The sequence below is a fragment of the Lissotriton helveticus genome, chromosome 9 (assembly GCF_964261635.1).
Source record: "Lissotriton helveticus chromosome 9, aLisHel1.1, whole genome shotgun sequence".
In the NCBI taxonomy this organism is placed as follows: domain Eukaryota; kingdom Metazoa; phylum Chordata; class Amphibia; order Caudata; family Salamandridae; genus Lissotriton; species Lissotriton helveticus.
This window is the reverse complement of record NC_136070.1, coordinates 134,627,594-134,645,433: the sequence shown is the minus strand read 5'-3', so window position 1 is coordinate 134,645,433 and position 17,840 is coordinate 134,627,594. Positions and strand designations below refer to the sequence as shown.

Here is a 17,840-nt window from a genome sequence, read left to right as displayed (position 1 = left end):
CTAATATGGAAAGAACATTGCGTCTCTTAAATGGAGAACCTTAGAGTCAATAAGTGGCCTAAACTTTTTTTTATTACGGAGACATGTCTTTATAACGTTCATTGGCTGCTTATATGGCTATGGTTCGTCCGAAATTCCATGACAGTGCAAAATGCTAAATTAACTGGGAATATGAAGAGGGAAAATCCCTGAAAAGCTTGCTGTCGCTAGCGAGAGCAGCAATAAACCAGGCAATTAGAATGGAAACAGGAATAACATCCTGGAGCTTCTTAGCATATGACGAGACAGTAAGATTCTGGCTACGCCTAGAGACAGAAGAAGGGCAAAAGATATCGCTGTTGTGTAAAAATGAGATCCTACACAGTGAGCTGAAGTGGGCCAAGAGTGCCAGATGAAACATGGGTAAAATATGCAGGATCCTGGGTTTAGATTTTTCATACGAGAATCTCCAGATAGGGATCACAAAGGACGGGCTTCGCATTTTGGTAAATAATAAAGAGAACAGGATTTGCAGTATCTTTAGGTGAAATCCTCAGTTCAATTCATGTTAACATCCTGGCAGAGCAGAGAGTGGTTTCCCTTTGTTGACGCTCTACCAAATCCCAGTCTAAGAGAAGTGTTTTTAAGACTAAGAATTGGTATGAACCCGTGTCACATTATCAGCAAAGTGAAGTCAGCAATGATGGATGAGCAGGGGAAAATGCATTTGTTGGTTACAGGTAAAGTGTGACTACCTGCATATTTTGTAAGATGGTTTAAAGTTGCAGACAACTCGGAAGGCAATCTTAAAGCCACTGTTAGAATTGGGGGTCTCTGGTTGGCGCAAGTATTCACTTGTGACAAGCAGGGACCCACTCCTCTAAGTCAGGGCGAAGGATGACCCCTTAGAATTACCTAGGTGCGTGGTGTGAGCAGCCAAGGCTATTCTCCAGGCGTTGTTAGTTAAGCATTTGTAATAACACACACAGTAAAAATACCAATCCCCCCACAAATGGTCACCAGGCTGTGGTTATATAAAAATACGTCTTCTTTATGTAAAAATATATATGCAGTCAAGTATTTATCACAAGACCATAAGTAACGCTTTTCTTAGCCACAAGGTTGAAAAATAGGCATGTGTTCTCTTAACTTATAGTTCAAAAATATTTCCTCTTAGTCTTTTAGTTAGTTCTTTTTAGCCGCTTTGGCCAGTACGTGATACTCCTCTCACCAGTGCTCCTTCTGTACTTTTTAGGTGCCCAGGGCCAGTTTTAGGCCTGCTCAATGCTTTGCAGCGCTTTCGTGTGCTCAGAACAGGTGAATTCGGGACACTCTGTCAACACTCACGCACCTCGCGTGAGACTGGGTGCGCGACGTACAGCTTCAAGCAAATGCAACACAATGGTAGGAGCCGTACCCAGCTTGTGCGGCTCGTACTGCGGGGGGGATTTCAGCATACTGGGTACCTGTCAGAGGGCTAGGGGCCCAAGTTGGGTGACGGAGATAATGCACTCGACTCCCACTCACCCGCAAGGACTCTCGTGGGAGCGTAGGCTTCCTCCTCCGGCACTCTGATGCGCACAGCCTCGATGACGGGGAAATAACACGTTGCGTGCCCGAGCCCGTTTACAGGAGTCTTTGAGGAACGTTGCGATTTCTTTGTGCGAGTCGTGCACGGGTAGTGCGACTCGGTTGATAAAGGGGGGCCTTCGGATCCTGACGTCAGCGGGTGCGTGCTCACAGGCAGGCATGGCCCACGACCCCCAGCACGGCGGTGCGGGAGTCTCCACAACGGGGGCGGCACGGCCTGTCAAGACTCTGAGATAATGAAGCGGGGCAACAGGGCACGGCCCGTGCAGCTGTTAGCCCGGCGTAGATCAAGATCTTTAGAGAAATTCCGGCGGGAGGGGGGAGAGCGCTTCAGCGCGCTCCTAATGACAGGCGGGGGCAGAGGAGCAGGCAGCCTGGCCCGAGGGCAGAGAGCGACTCCAAACGGAGCGAGGCTCTCACGGGGAAAAAGGCAGGCAAGCTCCCGAGTGTCACAGCCTTAGGAGGGGGCGATGAGGGGCGCAGTCTTACTCCAGCGGGATGCACACACAGCTCGAGTTTCAAGACGAGCAAAAGGCACCAAGAACCCACTAGTCCTGGGGTTCAGGTCAGGGGGCAAGCTCAGACAAGCCCTGGGAGAATGTTTCAAAGCACAAGTCTGCAAAGTCTTTTCAAAGTCTTTTCCTCTCCTTCCTCAGCAAGGCAAGCAGCAGGCCAGTCCTTCCAGCGTCTTCTTCTCCTTCTAGTTGGGCAGAGGTTCTTTATGGGAAACAGGATTCTGATTAACAAGGAGCAGGGCTCCTACTTTTATACAGCATTTTCTTTGTTCTCACATGCCAGGGGGGCCTCTGCATAACTTCATTCAGTCACTGGGTACTTTGTTGGGTGTACTCTGGCTTCTGCTTTCAGTGTGAGGGGCAGGCACATCAGACGCTCCACAGGAGGTGGAGCCAGCATTGTGTGGACAGGGGCAGCCAGGAGTACCTTGTTGACAGTGCTTCGCCCTTCCTGGGCCAGATGCCGGCTGAGTCATCAGTCGCTCCCCAGGGGGCGGAGACAGCATTGTGGTGGCAGAGCACAGCCCTATTCAGAGTCCAGGGGCACTCCCACCTCCCACCAAGGTGTAATCCTTGCATTCACCACCTGTCATCCCCCAGCCCTGTCACTCACATATCCCAGACAGTCAGATACACATCCTAGAAGAGGCGGGCTGAAATGGTTAGGCAAGCAAATGCTAGCTTTCTAAAAGTAGCATTTGAGAGTCCAACAGCCACTCTTTCTTAAATACGGTACCTATGACCGCAGGCAAACAGTAGACCGGTTAATCGAAATGGGCTTTTTGGACGGGACATGCGCCATAGGAAGACTTGTTGTGGTTGTTAAAAGCCTTTTATCCGATTCTTAAAGGGGGCTTTTAACATGATCTATGGAATGTAGAAAATGTTATGTCTAGTTGTGTGAAGTGATTTTAATTGTTTTTAGATTTTAAAATGACGATTTATTTTTATATAGTGTGGTTTTTGTGATGTTTAAAGACTAAGGCAAACATTGAGAATTTGGATGTGAAGATGCAAAAACAGAAACTAAACTGAATGCATCAAGAGAGGCACACCAGTAGGACTTTGTATATTAAACCACTAAACGAGTTCTGAGACGGAATCTATTGTGGAAGAAAAAATGATTAATTTCTGTCTCTAGATGAGGCCACCAGAACGTTTATGGTCCAGATCTGTGCCTCTATGAATTCCATGATACTCGTAGAATTAAGGGATAATGTCACAGTAGTGAAAGGGAGGCCCAAGGTTTACGTTAACTATGGAGTGCTTGCAGCAGATACCCTGCTTTCTGGTAGAGAGTTTACCCTGATATATCAGTTTCCTCAAAAGGCCTAGAGATCTCTAGACACAGAAGGCGGGCCACCACCAGAGCAATGAATTTCATTAAAATGCTGTTTTGAGGCCAACAGCAATAAGTATATGCTGGCAGTGCTCATTTTAGACCATGAACCAAAGGTACTAACAGTACTTTGGGTGACTAAAGATAAAGAAATATGTGTCCTGTAAATCTACAGATTGTTTGTCAATCATGCAGGAACTTGTTTTTTTCAGGTAACTTGTTTGTTAATTAATTTATTTAATTTCGTCAAACTGACTCTGGATCAAGGTAAGAATGCCGCTTTTATATTATTGGATCTTTCAGCTGCATTCCATATGGTTTCTCATGCCATTGTTTTACAACATCTGTCAGAAATTGGGGTGAGAGGTTTGGCATTAGATTGGATCCGCTCTTTCCTAGATCACAATGAACAGTCCATTTGAATGGGCCCTTGCTCATCTGCTACCAAGACACTTAACTTGGGAGTATCTCAGGGCTCATTTTTGAGCCAGATGCTGTTTAATGTTGATATGTCCCCATTGGCTGCATTAGTCGAGTCCTTTGGTGAGATACTTTCCTATGCACATGACACACAGCTTCTCCTCTCATATGAGGTCAGCTCTTTGGCTGCACAAAAGTCTTTTAAAGTATATGTGGGAGCAGTAATGAATTGGAATTGGATGTGGCCCAAAAACTTGCAATGTAACTCGAATATAACTAGAATATAACTGAAGTCCTTTTGTTTGGCCCAATTTCCAGTTACTGGTGGGACAGTTGCAGGCTAGCGGTGTTGCCTCAAAACCCCCTTCTCCTGCTGCAGTGCCCAGGAATCTGGGAGTTAAATTTGACAATCGTCTTTCCTTTCAACAGCAGGTATCGGAGGTGGTCGGATCCTGTTTTGCTATTATGAGGGCACTTAAGAAACGTCTGAATCTGCTGCCATTCAGGGCCCAGAGAAAGGTGGTCAATGCTTTATTTACAACTAGGCTGAATTACGCAATTGCACTTTATCTGGGCTTCCCAGGCTCTCTTATCAAGAGCTTGCAAGTTGTCCAGAATGCAGCTGCACGCCTCTTATTCAAACTACTGTGCTGTGCTTTCATCTCCACCGGTCTTAAAGAGTCGGACTGGTTGCCGATTAGGATGAGAATCTTAATTAAGTCATAGTGCTTTTCATGAGTCAGATCCCCAGGACTTAACTGGGAGTTTTAGGCCATATCATTTGGCGACAGCACTTCCCTCTGACTGGGCTCTTCTGACAGTAGTTCTGCGCCCCTTACGTGCTAGGAGACGGCGGCTCCTTTTTCTTTTGGCCTCACAAGCTTCGAATAGTCTTCCATTTTGAAATTAACTCCAGTTTCAGAAAGCTTAGAAAACTTTCTGTTTACCCCACTCTGAGCATTCTTGCTATTAAGCTACCAGGTTTCCTAGCGTCGGTACACTCTTTGAGTAGCCATGCTCTATATAAGCTGGTTAATTTATTCATTTGTAAAGCATGTATACACCACTCGGTGGCCTCCTAGCACTAATGACATACTGCACATAGAATGTAACATAAGAGACGTCTTAGCTGTTCAGGTAATTGGTCATAGGTCTTTGGTCTAAAATTAGCCCCCACCCACTCGACTATTTGCAAGAACCTGAAGTGCTCCTTCTGACAGCTTCCCTAATAGCTTCTACTTTAGAGATGATAGATGCTGGTGATACAAATTCTTTCTCAAAGAGTGTCTGTGTTTTTTAAATAGGCAGTCTGGTCTAGAGACGTTTGTGTTTCCAAGACTGGGTTCATCAACCCTGAACCTTCGCCAAGAAGATGTCTTTACCTAATCCGAAAATGATCTAACATTTTGGATAAGGTCAGCACTAATAAATATGTTAGTGCCTGTGTGTGTGTCCATGTGTGTCCATGTGTGTACATATATGACCAGGCATCAATTCTTTTAAAACCTACATGTCAATGGACTGCATAAGCAGCAGAATTGGATGTGGCCAAATATTAACACTACTGTTCGAGGACAATGTGGTGTTCAACAGAACATTTCATAATGCTTAAATACAATATATATGTGAATACAATTATTAACTAAATAAATGACCCCTTAATTTATGATCAAAGCATGGAAAATGTTAAATATTATTATTAGTTAGATGTTTCGCTTACTCAAAATAAAATCATGCACATTATCTCCAATATAACAAAGCAGTATTCAGGTTCTAACCACACGTTTTTTTTTTATAAATGGACAACTGAGATTAACGTATTTGCTGTTAAACACATAAATAACACCAACAACCATGAGGTGGAAATCTGGAAGCAGGAGAACAGTATGGTGTAGAAGCAGCAGAACTCATTTTATTCATGACAGCAACGTTTTTGTTTCACAGCAAATGGACTTACTCGATAGGAATTGCACACACCATGCTTTGGAGTTTACGTTAGTTTCTTTGAAAAGCTGCATCTTTTCCTCAGATGTTGCTGAACACGACATTTGTGTTTTAAGGCGCGGCGCTGCATGTTTAGGAAAATTGTGTGCAGTCTCATGACTATGTTGGCAACATCTGATCCAAGAAACCTGGGCACTGATTGCATATTCCCACTTCATGACACTGTGTGATGCTTAACAAACTAAATTACATAACAGATATGCATTCTAGTGAATAACATGCTTACTGTATCAAAAATTTGAAAAAGTGCAAAAGCCTTATGACGTTTTTAGTATTACGAGGAGCATATCTGACAAAGCAAATGCAACACACATTTTATCCATAAAACTACAACATGAATATGAAGGACAACCTGAACAAACTTTACATCCCAGCTTAAACAGCAAAAAAAAAAATCATATAAAGAAAGTGAAACTCATTCGAAGTTAGATTAGCATGCAGGAGTGGACCACAACTTCTGCAGAGCGGATTGATATCACCCAGAAGAGCCTTTGAAAAGGGGCTGGGATGTAAAACAATGAAATGTAATGGCAAGACATGGTACACAAACTGGATGGTGCACAATTCTTCTCCAACATCAACTCCATCAAAGGTCATCATCAGTTCAAATAAAATGTAACTTACCTGTATCTACAGTTCTACAGATTTGATATATTTCAAGATTTCGAGGACAAGAGATGCAGACTTACCTCACAGCTGAAGACCTCGCTGTAGCAGTCAGCATACCGCAGGTACCAGGTGACATTGTAACTCCAGGAGGGATCGCATGTCTTTGCATCTCCTTCGACTGCCAAAAACACAGGAAGACAATGTAAAAATGCAAGAGTCTATAATCCAGTTGGACCAGGGACTGCCTTATTCCAATTAAAAGCTTGTGGATCCCAAAAACCAAACAAAGGTAAAACTACTCATGGAAAATGTAATATAATATGAGTGAGTGACAGGGGCTGAGTAAGAAGTGGGAACATGAGTGAGAGAAGGGAACATGAGTGAGAGGAAGAAGCATGAGTGAGTGCGTTTGAGCAAGCAAATGAGTGTGAGTGAGGGAGGCCTGAAAGAGCAGAGTGAGCTAGATGCGTGCAAGTGTTCTCCCGTCCATCCCCATTAGATCTAAGGTGGACCCAGAAGCAGGTGCCTGCATTCCTTACATGCAGGTTTTCCTGCCAGTTCTTCAACTAGTATAAGAGTTTTCTAGCAGTTCAAAAGGGCGTTGAGCTAGGGCACTTTTGCCCACAGGCTGGTCCCACACAACACGGTTCATTGCCTAAATATATTTTTGAATGTATTTATACTGGTAATATGGGCTCAATTGAATATGAATATTTGCAATTTCATTGCCTCTCCTTGTGCCCTATTCCCACGATCAATGCAATACTCAAGACCAAGCAAGTTTTGTGACTGTAAATTTTTATGCCAAGTTAATTTTGCGTGCTATCATGGCAAAATCTTTCCAGCCAGGGACCACGTGTAGACAATATAGCACTGGCAAAGTATCAATACTGGTCTCCTACAGCACTGTAGATGATGGCCTTACAATGATGCCAAATGTTCATCTAGTCCCAATCTAGCGGTAATGCAGGTGACTTTGCTTACCACTTCTCTTTAAAAACAATGTCAAGACCCCACTAACTGCAGTTCTGTCTGCCACGCCTCCTTCATACTACCCCATTATAAATGTTTGTTTTGCCAAGTAAGATTAATTGTTCTTCACCAGCTGTACTTATTCCATACGTATTTGATTATTTTATTATTTGTAAGGTGCTCTATACAAAACGACTCACATCATGGCACCGGTAGAGAGAAATAAATACTGTCAGACTTAAAAGTCCCATACTGTGCTAAGCAGGAGAGAACTGGGAGTCAAGAACCAAAAGCAGAAAATACTTGTATGATGTTTTTAGCTTTTCCCGAAGCTTAAGTGTGACAGTCTCTCAAAACATTTGTCTACAAAGTTCTACAGATGAAAACCAAGGGTTGTTCACCTTTGCCCCTCTTTTCACCTCAAGTGCATGCATATGACTAACCGCAGATCATGAATATTTGATTGTATTCCCTGGAAAGGAAAGTAATAGACAATTTCTTCCTGGAGATCAACTAGTGCAGATCATTCTATACATATGTATAGCGTACACAGTATTCAAAGACAATTTGTACATTCCAACTCAGTCAAAACACTGGCATACGTATTAAGTTTAAGGATCATATATACAGCAGTCAGTAAATCTCGAGTAGTGCTCTCACAGTTGAATTGAAATGGCTAGCAGAAGATGGCTCTTTTTACCCAACTACCTTCCCATCATCCAGCTGCCTCTTTTCTCTCCTCCTATCACCCACTATAATTGTTCCAATGCGATCACTAACATTATAAACCTCATCATTTATGCTCACCATACTCAAATCTCCATTTTAATTCTCCTTGGCTTTCTCTAGAATTTGACAGCGTTCATCATGTTATGTCCTTATGTTTTGTCATTGTTATATTATGATGTTATGTCATAATGTTATGTTAATATGTTATGTCATCATGTCACTGGGTTGTTATAACATTGTGACATAACATAATTACATAACATAACAACCCAGTGACATGATGACATAACATATCAACATAACATTATGACATAACATCATTACATAACATGTTAATATGTTATGTCATCATGTCACTGGGTTGTTATGTTATGTAATTATGTTATGTTATATTATGTTACTTTATGTTATATTGTATTATATAATATTGCTATGTTCGTTTATGTTATATGATGTTATGTTATATTATGCATATTATGTTATGTATATTTGTTAAGATACACCTTCACTGCAATGGTATCCTGGCACTGAGCAGACGCCATGGTCAGGGTGGGTTGGTTATTTGAAAAGTCAGGTCTTGAGCTTCTTGCAGAATTCAAGAAGAGAGGAAGAGGTTCCGATGTGAAGTGGAAGGTCGTTCCACACTTTAGGAGCAACCATGCCCTGCCATGGACCCCACAATGCTAGCAACCATAGTGTACCTGTGCGCTACAGGTGAGGCAAGAAATGGTTTGACTCCTGTTTCTCCGATCACTCTCTCCACTACCAGGTGCTCCCAACTTTAACCACAGAGTCCTCTACATCCTAGGAGCCTTACTTTCTCTTCGCACTACCGATGTCATAGACGCCCTCTCCATCTTTCACTTGTCACTTTTATGTTTATATGTTGTTTTCCTTTCAGTCTTTCATACTTATCCTTCAGTCTAGAGTATTTCTGTCATCAGGCACTAGATGTCCCTTAGCTACTAAATCTTCAATTCCTCCAAAGCCAAACTTATCTACTTACTAGCTGCCTCAGTCCTGACTTCTCTTACTTCTCCCATGTCATTTATGCCACAGGTGTAGCCACCCCTGTCACAACTCTAGACTAATATGTGACTACAATATATTCTTGCAATAATTCATATTATCCACTGCGACAAAACTATTTCTTTTTGGGAAGATTAGCTTTCACCTTTTCTCTGCAGCCCCGACACTAATAAACACTTTAGCGAGAAGAGAATGTCATTGTCCTAACGGACTTCCCTCAGGTATCCATATACATGTCTTCTCCTTCCCGGATAAAGTCATACACTTTCAAAACTTAATATTATACAACATACTGGATTACTCAAATAGCGCATAAGGCTCCTTCACCAAATACCAAGCTCATTACAAACTACTCTTTCTTGTATTCAAGGCCACCAATGGCATGGACCCAGTTTACCTGTTTCAACTATTTCCACATCACACTCATGTGGGGCAAGTATGAGATGCCAGCTTTTTCCTACTAGCTCCACCCAACTGGCCTTCGTACTCTAGTACATTACAGTTCTTTCCAGTTGCTTAGAACACTACTGTCAAATAGCCCATATCTAAATAAAAAAAACCTAATGAATTACTGAAAAGAGTGATGCAAGCTCATTTGACCACCCAAACTCTCCGTTCATCATCTACTCATGGGTAACCTCACCTGCTCCACCACCCTTCTTTTGAACACTATGGAGTGAAAAAAGTGTAAATAGGTGTCATCATTAAATACATTACTGTCCATATTTACCTGATTAGAGTTGGCGTTTGTGCGATAACTCTTCGTATCTACATTCCCACTATCCAAGACATGCATCACCAGATTCTACGCCTGATCTTTTGACACGCTTCTGTTAGAAGTCTCCCAAATATCCATCCATAAAAGTATGAAAAACTCAGATACAAATTTTGACCACTGCAGCAAAGTTTTACCTCTTGCCAGCAGGTGGACCTGCGTCTGATTTGGCGGCCTAAGATGGATATACTAGCGGAGGCCACATTCACACGAACTTCCTCAGAATGAAGGGAGCCGTTAAACATGTCACAAAACGGGGCAATCAAGATCGGGTGATGCCTTAGAGAGAATAAATTCCAACATCTTTTTTAGTTATAAAGGTTCCAAAACCATGAAACACTGATTTAATTGATAGCAGTTTAAATTTTTATTTGAAATTACTTACATTTGATGTAAACAGTGGAATTCTTGAATAGGATTCTCCCAAAGTTAAAGAATTTGCTCTCCTATAAAGAGAAGAATAAATAAAACAGAGCTGTTATGCATAGTTAGAAATATTTATAATAGTGTTGTGCAGTTGTTGCCCACTGCTACCTTCTTTCTCTACTACTACTGTGAAGTTATGTTATTCAACTGAAACAGGTAAAGTCTCTGATAAGGTGCTAATCACCCAATGTCAGCAACACTATTTGCTTTTCTATCCTGGCGTGAATTCCATTTACAGGCCACTCCCCAACATTAGGCTAACATAGGAAGGCCACGCAAATACTAACAATCATTTTTGCTCTTCAGCACAGACATGTTGTTGGAGCGAGGTCATGGTTCCTCACATCATGTAGTAAATGTAAATGTAGTTGAGCTTATATAGCGCACAGCTACCCGCAAAGCAGGTGTCCCGGCGCTTGCTTAGGGAACCCTTCCTGATATTCCCCTGTGAGATAGCAGGGTATCCACAAGGTGAAAGTCAGGCATCCCGCCGCGAGGGGCCGTTGTGGAGATTAAGCAAGCTGTTGCCCAGAGTCGCAGAGTGTGAACCCGTGAGTCAAGGAGGCACCGGGGTGAGAATTATCGAGTCCGTGGAATTTTTTAGCCCAAGACCCGCCGGGGCGGGGAATTGAACCCTGGTCCAGGACCGATCTCAGATTCCGGGTCTGCCGCCTCTAACCCCTGAGCCACACTTCTCCATGTAGTGAAGATGCTGGCTCCAAGCCAGAGTACCCACACCATGGGTACAAGTGGTGGGCAGCTCTGCAAATTGTTCTCATCACACTTCCAGGATGGGCTACTCAAAGGAAAGCCAAAGACTCAGGTTCTCCCCAGAAACCACTTTTTTAGTCATTAACCAAATGGCAGTGCTAAGGAAGGACTAATCACAACCACTTGCTAAAAAGGTCGAATAGAATTTCTAAATGCAGTCCTTTATCCATCCCTCCACATTTCAGTGTTTAGAGTTACACCATACTCCTTCAGGAATAAAGACAATACATTTCAACTTTCTTGGACCTGTTTCACAACTTCCATTTTGTGCCATCTTGTCAGACCAGAGACAATACAAAATGGATATCACAGGTAACAGAGTACATTTGTACTAGCAACCAGTATGGAATCCTGTTCCTTTACTCCACACAAGCACATACACTCAATATTCACCCAGGGACGTCAATGCAGGGTTTGGTCATGACTTTGAGCGGAACTTTACTTGAGTGAGCCTGTAAGCATCAAACTCATAGTGGGTTAAACGGGTAAAAAGGTTTTTTCAGCTCCTAATCACTCAAACAAAAGGTAGCCTCATCCCCCGCAAAGGGCAAGCTTTTTGTCTGCCTCCTTGACCTCAGACCCAGGCTATGGCTCTTAAAGTAATTTTCGAGCGTAGGCCTGCAGAGCACATGCAGGAATGTGTGTGTACTGAAACAAAAATAAAGTCAGGATGAGAAATTCGCTTGCAATTGGATTACTCACGGCAGGGGTACATGTCCTTTACCGTGCAGTGGGACATTCCCGTCCCAACAAGAGGCAATAATACGCTGTCCACAGAATTGGCCCCGTCATCCTCTAAAACATCCCTAATAGCTGCAACCAAATATCAACCTACACTGCAGCAAATACAATGGGATCTGAGCATTAAAACACTCTATATGGTGGGTCCACATCCACCGAGGCCCTGGGATTTCTTGGTCGATATAAAAAACAAACAAGCATTAGGAATGCATTAGGGCTCGGGTTTGTTTTAAGTTAGAGATAATGGCATTGTAAATGGCAATGTGTTTTAGGCACTCTGCACTACCAATCTGCACTCTGCACTCTGCACTACCAATCTGCACTCTGCACTACCAATCTGCACTCTGCACTACCAATCTGCACTCTGCACTACCAATCTGCACTCTGCACTACCAATCTGCACTCTGCACTACCACTCGCACTCTCAATCTGCACTCTCAATCTGCACTCTGCACTACCACTCGCACTCTCAATCTGCACTCTCAATCTGCACTCTGCACTACCACTCGCACTCTCAATCTGCACTCTCAATCTGCACTCTGCACTACCACTCTGCACTACCACTCTGCACTACCACTCTGCACTACCACTCTGCACTACCACTCTGCACTACCACTCTGCACTCTGCACTACCACTCTGCACTACCACTCTGCACTCTGCACTACCACTCTGCACTACCACTCTGCACTCTGCCCTGCCACTCTGCACTGCCACTCTGCACTGCCACTCTGCACTGCCACTCTGCACTGCCACTCTGCACTGCCACTCTGCACTGCCACTCTGCACTCTGCACTCTGCACTACCACTCTGCACTACCACTCTGCACTACCACTCTGCACTACCACTCTGCACTACCACTCTGCACTACCACTCTGCAATACCACTCTGCACTCTGCAATACCACTCTGCACTCTGCAATACCACTCTGCACTCTGCAATACCACTCTGCACTACCAATCTGCACTCTGCACTACCAATCTGCACTCTGTACTACCAAACTGCACTCTGCACTCTGTACTACCAAACTGCACTCTGCACTCTCACTCTGCACTCTGCACTACCACTCTGCACTACCACTCGCACTCACTTTGCACTACCACTCTGCACTACCACTCTGCACTACCACTCTGCACTACCACTCTGCACTACCACTCTGCACTACCACTCTGCACTCTGCACTACCACTCTGCACTCTGCACTACCACTCTGCACTCTGCACTACCACTCTGTACTCTGCACTACCACTCTGCACTACCAATCTGCACTCTCAATCTGCACTACCACTCGCACTCTCAAACTGCACTCTCACTCTGCACTACCAATCTGCACTCTCAATCTGCACTACCACTCGCACTCTCAAACTGCACTCTCACTCTGCACTACCACTCTGCACTCTGCACTACCACTCTGCACTACCACTCTGCACTCTGCACTACCACTCTGCACTACCACTCTGCACTCTGCACTACCACTCTGCACTACCACTCTGCACTACCACTCTGCACTACCACTCTGCACTACCACTCTGCACTACCACTCTGCACTACCACTCTGCACTACCACTCTGCACTACCACTCTGCACTCGCCAACTGACACGGCGGACTCGTGGAAAATTAATGAAGTGACCTAGAGGGTGAGGATGGGATACTCCGCTACCATCGAGTTCGTAGAAGAACAAGATTACATACGAAAAACAAGCAGCACAGAAAGCATCACTTTCGCGATCGCAATTGTTTAAACAAGCAGCACAGAAAGCATCACTTTTGCGATCGCAATTGTTTAAACAAGCAGCACAGAAAGAGATCACTTTCGCGATCGCAATTGTTTAAAAAAACCAGATCTGATGCATGTGATTCTCTACATTGCTGGCCGGCTGTTCATGCGCGCACACAGAGCTGAAGGGAAAAAAAACACAGCAGTGCACACGCTCCCAGCACCATCTGCCTTCAATTACCGGCACCTCGGACAGCTGGTAATTGAGGATTTATGTATTCTTCTGCACGTGTCCGAACATTTTATGCAGGAAGTGGACATTGACAAATTCCTAAGTCCTATGGCGTGCTGCCTTACTTAAAGACAGCCTTGTCTGGACCAATTACCATGCACATGGCAAAATACCACACGCAAAAAACGCGCGCTTTCTGGAATGTGGCAGCCCGGACCCCTTTCAGAATTCTTTTTTTTTCTAATACATAAGAGCTCGGAAACTCCGCCCCCACTTTGTGGCGACGTAGGCCCGAGCCCTAAAAAGAACGCTTAATTTACCCAAAGGGAAAAAGTGCACTGTTGCCTCAGTAAGGTGATTGTTAGAAGGAACAAAGCAATAACAGTATCTTGAAAGACCAAGTCTTTCCATATATATAATAAACTAGGGAGCAGAAATTAACTTTTGTTAACATACAATTCACAGAGGTTTCCTACATAACTAAGCAGTCTCCTAGCCAATAGGAACACCTTATTGCAATAAGTATCCCTGCTGTCTGTTTGGTCAGCTCAAGTGATATGGGTTCCGTAAAGTTCATAAAGTTGTTTCAACCATAATAAACCTTTCATAGGAATATTGGTAGTAAGATACCTTGGACTAACAAGTAGAACAAGCATTTACAATGCAACGGTTTCGCCTTTGACAAAGTTAGAGCTATTGGCATTGCAAATGACAAATTGTTTATGTACGTGTTGGTTTTGAAAACAGATAAATAAATGGCATTGTCATTTACAATGTCAATAGCTTAATCTTTCGCAAATGCGAGACCTAACAAAAAAAAATTACATTTGGATTTGAGGTGTATGTGGGGGGGGGCAAAAATAGAAACTTTAGCGTTTGATAGTGTGCGTATTACAAAGCACAGTTAAAATGTGGAAAATAGTTGAATTACTCTAATGTCAAGAGTTCTAAAACGCTCTTCGACCCGTAAAGAATGGCAAAAACGCCAAGACATTGAAATAATAATGATAGAACAAAAGCAGTGATGTAATTCTTAAGCAGTCAGAAGGCAGGTGTGAGCAGTTAGCCAATTTGTTTTCTATGTTATAAATCTCGGTGTCGTCAGGATTTTCTCCACTTTGTTACCGGTATTTATTTATTTATTTTTTTAACTACAGGTACCAGAATGCAAATGGCATCAACTCAGACTGGCGCGCGGGGTAGGCACTACATACCTACTCGAAAAAGCGAGGTACATAAACAGCCTCTGCGAATGTAAACACGGTGTATCACAAAGGGAGAGGGGATTAAACACCGCGGTTCTGCAGATTAATACATACTTTTTTTTTTTTTATTTATAAAGTTTTCTTGACAAACAGCAAGAGAAAACGACATTCAAGTGGGTTACACAGGTTCACATTGCACTCCTAATCATACACATAAATAACTATGGTGGTCGGTTAATCCGAGCAGGCCGGAACAATGTAGGCATCATCTCTCAGGCAGTTACTACATCCCATGGCCTACTCAATTCAGAACAGTAAGACAGTACAACATAGGTAGTCTTTTCTAATGGGCATAGCGAAACAACAGACAGGAATATTATATACACAATCAGTCATGCATCAGAATTAAACTGAGTCCGGGCTATTCCAAGACCCACATCCTGTCTCGCATAGACCCCTGTACGTAACACATAGCAAGCAGCTGTTAGGCCGGGGATATCCCCCACCCAGGCTTAGATGAAGATAACGTTCCACAGATGAATCCATTGAGTACCTCCCATCGTGGCAACGAGAAACAGGTCACAGGGGAGCAGCTTTTGTAGCCCTCACTCCCGACTCTCAGTGTCTGAGCCCGCAGCTGCCGCTGCCTCTTTCAATAAATAGTTCTGTAGCGGACCCCATATATCATTAGGTCTGCTCCGCACAGGTATCAAATCAGCATACACATTGTTTTGGTCCTGGCAATAAATCATATCAGCCATCCATTCCTTAAACTTTGGGGCCCTCCCTCTACCCCAGCGGCACGCAATACGTCTCTTGGCCAGTAGTAATGCAACATCCATAAACCTGCGAACAGCCTTAGGTATATCTCTTGTGTATCCCAACAGCATTATTAACGGATCTTTATCAATCACCCCTCCAGTCATAGTCTGTAAGGCTTCCGGTACTTGCAGCCAATAGTCATACACACCTGGACATTCCCACGCCAGGTGAATGAATCCCGCCCCTTCCGCCCTGCAGCGCTCACATCTATCATTGTACGCCAAACGAAAGCGTAACTTTCTAACAGGTGTATAATAAAATCGTTGTAAAAACTTGAAATGAATTATCTTCAACCTGCTACTAGGCGAAATTTTAGCAGTAATGGCACAGCAATATTTTCATTGATCGTCAGTTATATCATTGCCCAAATCCTCACTCCAATGGCTACGAGCTGAGCTCTCAATCCCTTGGCGTTGCACCCTGATATTGTTATATAATCTGGAAACCAGATGGCGGCCATCGGACGTCAGCATGGCATGCAGTGGCAAAACCACATCAGGTTCCTCCGGGAAGTTAGGCAATACTGCTCTCAACCCTTGTCGAAGCCTGACGTAATAGAAGACCTCCAGAGGAGTAGGCACAACTCCCTGAAACATTTGTTCCCTGGTACGGAACTGCCCGTTGACGAACAGGTTCCCCCACGTTGCAATCTGCAAGCGTTTACACATCAACTGAAAGCCCGCCTCCTGTAGGAGCGATATACCAGGGTGATACGTGAGGGGCAGCACAGGTGAGTACAGGTGCGTGGTATTAAGAAGCCTCGCAATTCGAGTCCAGGCGTCTATGGTGCAAGTCACCGTAGTAAACGGCGTATCTATGTTCCGCACTGAGCCTTGTATCAGGCCGTTGAGCGGGAGAGGACGTGCGATCCAGTCCTCCACAGCAATTTGCGGCATAAAAGGCGTGGGGTTAATCCAGTGATAGGCGTATTGTGCCTGGGCAGCAATATAATAGGTATCAAAATCAGGCACGTCGAAACCCCCTTTCTCATAAGGCTGGGTTAGAATGTTCCAACGCAGCCGCGGCTGTTTGCTCCCCCAGAAAAGACCAAGAAGTTCTGACCTCAGTTGCTTAAAAAAGAATGTGCCAGGGAAATAGGGTATGTTCTGGAATAAGTATAAAAACTGTAGCAACACCACCATCTTTATCAGCGACGCGCGCCCTGCCATCGATAACGGCAGCGTTTTCCACCTCGTAACATTATCCGCCAGTTTCGATATGGCTACCCCGTAATTCAACCTCAGCGTCTCCTCCTTATTCAGGGATATCACTATTCTCAGATATTTAAGATCGGAATCACACCATTCTAGAGGGTAGTCTAATTGGAATTTCTGAACAGCGCCCGTGAGCGGGAAGAATTGCGACTTTTCCCAATTTATGTGCACCCCTGACAGTCGGCCAAAAATTAGAAACTCACGCAAAATAGGGTTAAGATTAGTTTGCGGATCTTTAACATAAATCGTGATGTCGTCCGCATACAAAGACACACCAATCTGGCGTTGATTACAGCGAAAAGCACTGTCTCTGTGCAATTGTCGGATACGACATGCCAGTGGCTCTATCGCTATAGCGAAAAGCAGTGGGGAGAGAGGACATCCCTGTCTAGTTCCTCTGGTTATCGGTATCGGGGCAGACAGCAGTCCATTAATTATCACCCTGGCCGTCGGTGCTGTATACAAGAGTTCCACCCAGCTGACAAATATTTTCGGAAACCCCATTCTATGCAACATATTAAATAGATACGGCCACTCAACCGAGTCGAATGCCTTCGTGGCATCTAGAAATATTGCAGCGACTGGGATATCCGGGGCAATCGTCTGTATTAAAGAGAACAACGTCCTGAGATTATGTGAGGTTGCACGGCCCGGCACGAAGCCAGCCTGGTCCGGCAGCACCAATTTAGTCATAATCAGCGAGAGGTGTGTTGCGAGGACTTTGGCTAGAATTTTCGCATCGCAGTTGATAAG

General features: G+C 44.0%; 1 protein-coding gene across 2 annotated transcripts in view; it reads right to left on the bottom strand.

Annotated features, from left to right (window-relative positions):
- The window catches only part of TMEM87A (transmembrane protein 87A), a 213,071-nt gene that overhangs the window by 162,002 nt on the left and 33,229 nt on the right, over positions 1-17,840 (bottom strand). For both annotated transcript variants that reach the window (XM_078659633.1, XM_078659634.1), the window contains exons 2-3: positions 10,347-10,407; positions 6,537-6,634 (exon numbers count right to left, since the gene is read on the bottom strand). In XM_078659633.1, the coding sequence (XP_078515759.1) occupies positions 6,537-6,634; positions 10,347-10,407 (159 nt within the window). The remainder of the gene's footprint in view (positions 1-6,536; positions 6,635-10,346; positions 10,408-17,840) is intronic.